The following is an 8,176-nucleotide window of genomic DNA, read 5'->3' on the forward strand; positions in this document are numbered from 1 at the left end:
CTTCCGTCGGCTTTTTCCGTGTTTGCCCATTTCCCGCTGCTCTATCGACCTCCCTCGCCGTCGTCTTTAGCGACACATCCGTTTGCCTCCCTCCCGTGCGAAGCCCGCGCCATTCGCCGCCTCCTCCCGTGCTTTTCCCGGTTTTACTCTCACTTCTCTACCCTTACTTTCTTTCGGTCTGTCCTCCGTTTTTCTCGCCTACTGGGTGCTTTCGGATGGTCGTCCACTTTTCGTCATTCGATGGTGGCCACTGGGAAGGTCGGCCAGCTCCGACGGCACGTCCAGGCCCTGTTATGAACTCGTCTCACTTTTTCCGCTTTTTCACGCCTTCTCGGCGCATGCCAAGAATCGTGAATGCTTATGTGTGTATTTGTCCCTTTACGTTCCCTCTCATGCAACATGTGTACTGCTTCTAGCTGCGTCTGATGATACCCTTCCATACATTTGTGTGTACCTGTAAGCATATTTCCTCTGGTAATACGTCCACACATTTGCATGTGGGGATCCATGCTGTATGCGGCTTGGGCGTTTATTTAGGCAGCCACCCAGTATTTTCTCGTGTGCAACGGGAGGGTCTCTTTGCCGAAGAGGGGCAGGGAGCAGGACGCCGGAGCGGCGAGACGGAAGGACGGAGGGAGGTGCTGGAATGACGGAGAGCGAGTGAGGATTTTGTCCTCTCCCTCACTCCTTCTTCCTTCTTCATTTCTTTCCCTCTCCTCCTGACTCGTTCGACCTCTCCTCTCGTGTGACCTCCCCTCTGCTACTCGTTTTTCATTTTTCTCGCTCCTGTGCGCTACCTGCATCTCTAGTCTCTGGAGAACTCCAGGCGCACCCCGGTGTACGTCCATTGCATGCCTTCACAACATGGGAGCCTATTTGTCAGCGCCTGACTCGTCAAAAGTTACGACGAGCGGCGCTTGCACAGCTCTGAATCTGCGATGGAGTACGTGCAGCATGCAAGGATGGCGCGTGAGCATGGAGGATTCTCACCTCGTGCTTTACGCCAAAACGTTCTCGCACTCCACGTCTGCTTCCCCGAGTTCTTCTTCCGCTCCGCTCCTGCCTACTTCGTCTCCCTCGGCCGCAGGGGCGACTCTGCAGGTGCCTCCTGCAGGTGCTGTCGCGTCGGCCGCGCCCGGGGGCGATAAAAGCCTCGGACTGCCTCCCGCAGATGATCCGGCGGGCTCTGCGGACGCCGCATCTCCTCAAGCCACGCCCTCGACCGTGCGTTCTCCGGGCGTCGCCTGCTCGACTGCGGAGTGCAGTGGGGCCGGCGCCTCTGTGGGAGTGCCCCCTATGGCCATGGGTTCCGGCGTGCTCGCCGCCGGGCCCGATGAGGAGGTCTATTTCCAGTGGGGGGAGCTGACGCTGGTGAAGCGCCCGCCCCGCACTCAGCGACGCTCGGGGACAGGTTCAGGGTCACCCGCCGGCCCGGGCGCTCTTGCCCCCGGCATGTCTCCGGGGCCCTGTGGTGCGCCCCGATGCGGCGGCGAGGCCAACCTGTCGCTCTTGGAGGGCGAGTTCGATAAAGAGGCGGACGAAGAAAAGGGGAGGAAGGCCTCTGGAGATGAGGAAGAAAAAGGAAACAAAAGTGGAGGCAGCTTCCGGCCGACCGCTGCGGCGCGTCGGGCGTTTAGGAGGCGGCGATGCTCTTCATCGGGCGCGCCGGACGAAGAGAAAGGAGGCGCAGGAGCTGGCTTACTGGCGCTGGAAGAAGAGGAAGAGGAAATTACGCCTGAAGATGTCGAAACAGGGGACGTTAAGCTCGCTCTCTTTGCGGTTTTTGATGGCCATGGTGGCGCCCATGTTGCGAGGTAGGTCAAAACCATAAGGGTAACTGGAGGCTTCGTGTTTCTTTCTTCCGTGTGTGTGGCATCTCTGTTCTCCATCAGTCACGGCGTCGGTATCTTTTTACTGTGCTCCCATTTCCGTTTCTTCGTTCCGCACCCCTCCTGCGCGGGCGCGTCCTCGTTCGTAATTTGTCGATGAGCGCATGCACTTTGCCGCCCGTCGACTAGTAGTACATTGTAACACAAAAAGCTTTACTTTCTCGCGTGCGAGATATTCAGCTGCCCCGCCTGCCCTCCACGCTTTTTTGAACTGCATCTTTGTGGCCGGTGTAGTTTGGGAGTTTGTCTCTGCGTTGCGTGTTTACTTTTGCTGTTGTAGGTACGCCGCGGAACACCTGCCACAAGCTCTTCTGGCTCAGGAAGGTTTTCGGCAGAGCCAGTACGGCGCTGCGCTGCGCGGCGCGTACCTTGAGGTCGACGAGGAACTTCGTCTGGAGTCCTCGCAGGACGAGCTGAGTTTCTTGACGCACCACCCCCCGGGGCACATGCAGCGCCTGGAGCAGAATGCAGTTGTCTTAGGAGCCCCCCAGTCAGGGCCCGCGTCCGGCACGGCGTGTTCGCGTCGCTCCGTTAGGCATTCCGGCGCCGGCACGGGCACAGGGAGGGTTTTCGCGGCCTGTACGTCTCCTTTCCTCCATACGGGGGGCGATGCGAAGGCGCTGTCTGGCGCGCCCGCCGTCCCTTCCCTTGAGGGCAAACAAGCGGCTCCCGCAGGCGGGGCGACGGCGCGGCCTCTGGGGGAACCCAGCCCGGTGGGGCGGATCGACGAGGAGGCTCCAGCAGGAGCTCTTGCGGGAATCTCCGAGGAGGGCGAAGAGACTGCAGGCGAGAAGGACGTTGAGAAGGCCGGGGGGGCAGAGGCGGCGACCCGCGGACGGGCGGCGCCTGGCGGCTCGGTGCCAGGCTCGAGCTCGGATGCAGAGTGTGTGGACGACGCGCCTGTCAACGTCTCGTTGGCTTCACGCCACAGCCTCAAGCGCGGGTACGGGGTCGCGTCGGCCCTGCCCTCCTCGCTCGCGGAGGGCTCTCCGGAGGCGAAAGTCGCGGGGCCAAAATCCGGCAGTGTGGCGATCCCCCGCGACGCCTCACGTGAAATTCCTCCGCAACCACCTCATGGAACAGGCCGCGGCCCCAGTGCCCCTGCGTCCGAATCGTCCGCGGACGAGTGCTTCGTGCCGAAACCGCGAAGCCGGCCGCCGTCTCCTTCCGACCACGCGGTCTCCTCCGGCTACGCCCAAAGTCCGGGGCGCCACCCGGCCGGGGCGACGGCGTCGCGTCTCGCGGGCTGCGTGTCGCCGCGAACAGGGGCAGCGGACAAGGGCGCGGGGGGCGCAATCGGGCTGTCTGGCCTCGCCCCCGCCTACGTGAGCAAAGAGGCGGCGCGAGGCGACGCAGCCGCGAGCGACGGCGAGGAAGGCCGCGGGGGGGGTGCCGCCTTCGCTGAGGCGGACTCGAGGGGCCTGCCGCAGCTCCCGTTGTTTCCTCCAGCCTGTCTCGTCGCGGCGCGAGAAGGCACTCCGGCGGAAAGAGCCGCGTCGACTGCGGGCGGGGGGTGGGGCCAACAGGCGGAGGGCGCCGCCGGGGGCAATGCGCACGGCCACCACGTGCCGTCGCTGCTCGTGGGCAGAGGCAAGAGTCTGCGCGCGTCGCTGTCGGGGTTTGTCGATGGGGTCCGGAACTCGCTGAACCTGGGCAGACTCTTCTCGCGGGCCGTCGGAGGCGGCAGCCAGCCAAATGCGCTCAAGTCCCTCGCCAGCCTCGCTGGCTGCACCGCCATCACCGTCCTCGTCACGGTAAGGGGGAAAGTCACGAGCAGAAGGGGAAGGCTGCGTGCCCAGACGCAGTACGTGAAAAAACGTAGCGAGACTAGTCCTGTGGCGTGATGCAACGGTTGACACATATGAGTTCTTATACATACACGTGCGTTCGTTTGGCTGGTACTGCTGGATGCCCGCCACAGTCGCCTCGCGGGTGCCTGACTGCCTCGGACTGCGCGTCACGCATCCACAGAAATACGTGACTCACACACGTGCGCGTCAGGGTCATTCAGCGAACCGGCCGTGCGTTGTCGATTCCGTTTCCGTGGAGACTGTCATATATGCGCGCATGCACATATACAGGGTTGGGTGCAAAACAGGGCGGACGAAGCAGTTGTGTGGGTCTTTTTCTGCTTTCTGCAGCCGTCGTGGATCATTGTAGGCAACGTCGGCGATTCGCGATGCGTCATGTGTCGCGGCGACGAGGCCGTGGAGTTGTCGCGCGACCACAAACCGCAGCTTCCTGAGGAAAGGGTAAGGTTAGACTTTCCCCGTTCTTGGTGTGGCTCGCGATGTTTGTACTCTTCCCTTCTCTGCGCCTTCCTTTCTCATTCGTACTCGCGCCTGCTTCCGCCGCGTCTGCGTTCCACTCCGATGTATTCCGATTTGCTTGGGCCTCCGCTGGCTTCGATCAAATCGCCTTCCTCGACCGGGTGACTTCTCTTTTGACCGTGGGTCTTGATAGCTACTCCACTTCGTTTCCCTCAGCGTTTCTCCTCGCTGTCTGTGTGGGTATTTTAGTGTCGCCGCACTCGGGCTTTTCTCCTTTACCTTCGGAGTTTTGTCGTCGCACGCCTCGCCTGTTTTGCCTTTCTCTTCTGATTTTTTCTTGTCAATTCTTGCTGCCTGCTGGTCCCTGCAGATTCGGATCTACGCAGCAGGAGGCTACTTGGAGATGGGACGCGTCAACGGGAATCTCAACCTCAGCCGTGCGCTGGGTGACCTCGTGTATAAGCAGGACAGCACCCTTCCTGCGGAAAAACAAATCGTCTCGGCAGTCCCCGACATCGTCAGTCTCCACCGCGACCCGGAAAAAGACGAATTTATCGTATGTGCAGCAAAACGGCGAGGCGGAAAAACCCCGTACAGATCTCATATACAGAATACAAGTATTTGTACATGCATGTATATATATATGAGGGCACATGAGAGTGCACCCTCGTGAGTGCGCGAAAATACGTTTTCTCAAATATATGCACGCTGCTTTGTGTTCCTTTGTGCTCTCTCCATGTGGTTCGCTGTTTCGGTGCACTCACCTGGTGGGTTTGCATGGATGTATGAAGGAAAATATGCACCGCATTGTCTACAGCTTTTTTCAACAGCATGCAGGGAGGTTCCCATCGCGTCGCCGAACTTTTGTTTTCCGCTTTTTTTTCAGATTATCGGTTGCGACGGCATCTGGGAGCTGCTGTCGTCTCAGGAGGTCGTTGATTTTATTCGGAAACGCATTGAGGTACGACACTTCAACTCGTCTCGGATTTATGCAGGACAACGTTCAGCCAGCAACATGTGAACACGTGCTCCTGATGCGCCAGCCTCTATGCACGCGTGTTTTCCGCAGTTATCTGTAGGTGCAGTATCAAAACAGAGACCCATTCTGAATTACGTGTGTTGTGAACGAGACGACAGTTGCCCTCGGTAGGTGTCATGCGCAATATATGTATCTTTATTGGCGTGTTTCATATGGTGCGGGATGCCAACCAGCGACCGTTCTACCCTAAACCTCAACGACGCTTTTGCGAGTTTTGTGACGCCCGTTGCGGCTTCGACTTTTTTCAGGATACGGCGGATTTGTCTCAGATTCTCCAGGAGCTTCTCGACAGTTTGTTGTCCCCGAACCCGGCAGTTTTCGAGTACGGGTGCGACAACATGACGGCGATTCTGGTGGATTTGAAGCCTGAGACGCGGCAGCACCGCCTCGCGGCGTTTTACTCGACCTCCTCGCAAGCGTTTTCGTCGTCGGGAAGTACGTCGCTGGGGCACCTCGGCTCGTTGCTTGTCCCTGGGGGCGAGGAGGCCGGCGCGGTCGCGCCGAAGGAGACAGAGGAGACCGAGCCAGACGCTGCCGCGGAGTCGCCTTCGCCGCGTGAGCAGCCCGCGACTGAGGCGTCGTCCTCTCCTGAGAAGAGAGAGAAAGCGGACTCGGCGGCGGGACCGAAGGATGGGTCGCGAGTCCACAAGGGATCCGAAGGCCGCGGGAAAGGAGACGACAAGACGCGACGGGGCGTTGTGGCGAAAGGAACCGAAGCCAAGGGCGCTGAGGCCGCGGCAGACTCGAAAAGAGAAGCGGAGGGCTCGGATGCCCTTCCGCAGAAGACAGGTGAAGAGAGCTAGAGCGCGAGGGAGATTGGAAAATCCTCCCTGAGCGCATCAACCAGGTTTCTCGTGTCCCCGCCAGACAGCCTGAAGCCCGGCGTGGAGCCCTTGCGGGCGCGACGCCTACTCCGCCGTTCTACGCCAGGCACGGAGAGAGAGAGGCGAGGCCGCGAAAGTGGCGAAGCGTGGAAGGTAAAGTTTGGAACACGGAGAGAAGGCAACGAGAGGGGGAAGACTCCAGGGAGGAGGGGCCCAGTGCGGCTCGTTGCTCAAGTCATTCCGAGAGTGCGGGCTTGGGGCGAAGGGGGGGACAGGAGCGAGGGAAGGGAGGCTCTCTCGGAGAGGAAGCAGGTCAAGTTTGGTTCGGCAAGGGTCAACGCAGAGGGGGCAGGAGGAAATTGAGCTGCTCAGGTTGCAAGGAGCGACGCAAGTAGAGATAGAATATGAGAGGGACGCCCCCTTCTGAGGCCAGATTTGTGCGAGCTGGAGTCGGTGATGTGCGGGGCTCGCAGGACAAGGACGATTTTGCCTGTGTGCAGACACGTGCACACGTGCGTCAGACTCGGTCGTTTATTTCCACAGGGCGGCCTGACGAGTGGAGAGAGGGGCGCCTAATGAAGTGTCACGCTCTGCGGGGCTCGTCCTTCTCATGACAAGAGAGTTCTGAGCTTTTTTTTTGTTTTTCGCGTCTCGCGCAACCCTAACCCCTTCGGCGCCACCGCCGTAGGGGAAACTGATTCGGCGGCGCCCCTGCGAGTCTCGCGGCAAAGTAAAACCGAAGCTCTCAGGCGCGTCATGGTTGCCGCCGCAGGCGATAGCGGGGAGCGGAAAACAGGAAGGGGAGGCGCGCTGTGGTTATCGCATATGGATGCCGGCGCCCCTGTAGGGGAGACGCATGGCGAAAAAGCCTCTTGCAGGCTTCTTGGCCGCCTACTAGTTCGCGCGTCTCATCTTCCGTTGTTCGCAACGGGAACGGGACCGGCAGTTTCGGCGCCAAGGGGGAGAGGAATTTCGATTTGGGGGGGATCTTAATCTCGCGTGTATGAGGAGACACATGCCGATGGAGGATCGGCAGAGTCGTCTTTTTTTGTCTTTGCCTCAGGTCTGTTCGGTGGAGGGCTGCGGCTGCGCTGAGGCATCCACAGCACCAGCCAGTTTGGGGGGAGGGCAGCGAGACAAGGAGGTCTGGAAAGGAAGAGACACGGTGAGGCCAGTTGGGGGAGTCGGACACAGATGAACTCTTGGAGAAAGTACTTTTACACAAGAAAACATTTGCAGTGTGACGAGGTAAATAGAGGGAGGGGTAGGATACGGAGGGACAGTAGAGTTCGACTGCCCTTCGGCCGTGTGGCCTGTGCGGCTGAGCGAGTGAGCAGGGGAAAAGAGAAGGAGAGCTGGCGCTCGTGTACGCTGCGGAGGCGAAGAGAAGAAAGGAGAATGAATGTGGTTCCAAATCAGGTTGTCTGGGCTATGTAGCCGCTGTCCGGTCAAAGCAGGTTTCCACCGCTCTCTGAGGGACCGAAGCCCACGCATCCCTTCGCCGCTATAGCCTTCCTGGTTTGTATACAGCTCTGTGCAACTTTGTATATACGATGTGAAATGTTCGTCATTTACACATCTAAAGGTCACTGTCTATTTTTTCAGGGAGCTCTCTTTTCATACTAGTTTTTTTTTTTTTTTTTTGAATCAACGCACATAAATGTCGATCTAAATATCTTAAGATGGCGCGAAAAAGCAAAGACGGACACGTCCGCGCAGGACGAAGGCGTTGTGTAGTTTCATGAAGCGTACATTCCTCAATATCTGGAACAATAGATTCTGGTTAGGTAGTGGAACGCTCCACCGTCTCTCTGCGCTGATGGGAGTACCCGTCTTTTTTTCACGGTCGCCTTCGTCGCTTTGGTGACTGCCCTGCTGAAGAACTGGTTTTGCATACATCATGAGATAGACTGGGGTGTTTTGCCTGACATGTAGAATCGCCATGCGATCAGAACAGAAACGCCTGCACTACACACAGAACGCATACGCGGGTAGGGAAAACGATGCCACTTTTCTATATTTGGTCAAGCGTGACGCATTACCTCCCCCGCATTCGCTTTGCTCGAATTCGCTGTAGTCATCCGCCGACACACAGTTGTGGCCTTCACTCTGGACAGCGCACAATATGGAAAGCATGCCACGCGCGAGTCAGCG

General features: G+C 58.9%; 1 protein-coding gene across 1 annotated transcript; it reads left to right on the forward strand.

The window, feature by feature from the left end:
- Positions 1-864: 864 nt before the first annotated feature.
- On the forward strand, positions 865-6,001 carry BESB_050180 (uncharacterized protein; the record flags this gene model as incomplete). Its single annotated transcript, XM_029363469.1, has 6 exons — positions 865-1,814; positions 2,170-3,643; positions 4,031-4,141; positions 4,530-4,715; positions 5,046-5,120; positions 5,447-6,001. The coding sequence occupies 6 exons, from the start codon at positions 865-867 to the stop codon at positions 5,999-6,001; spliced, it is 3,351 nt and encodes a 1,116-aa protein (XP_029220835.1).
- Between the last annotated feature and the right edge of the window lie 2,175 nt (positions 6,002-8,176).

The sequence above is a fragment of the Besnoitia besnoiti genome, chromosome III, assembly GCF_002563875.1.
Source record: "Besnoitia besnoiti strain Bb-Ger1 chromosome III, whole genome shotgun sequence".
Classification (NCBI taxonomy): Eukaryota; Apicomplexa; class Conoidasida; order Eucoccidiorida; family Sarcocystidae; genus Besnoitia; species Besnoitia besnoiti.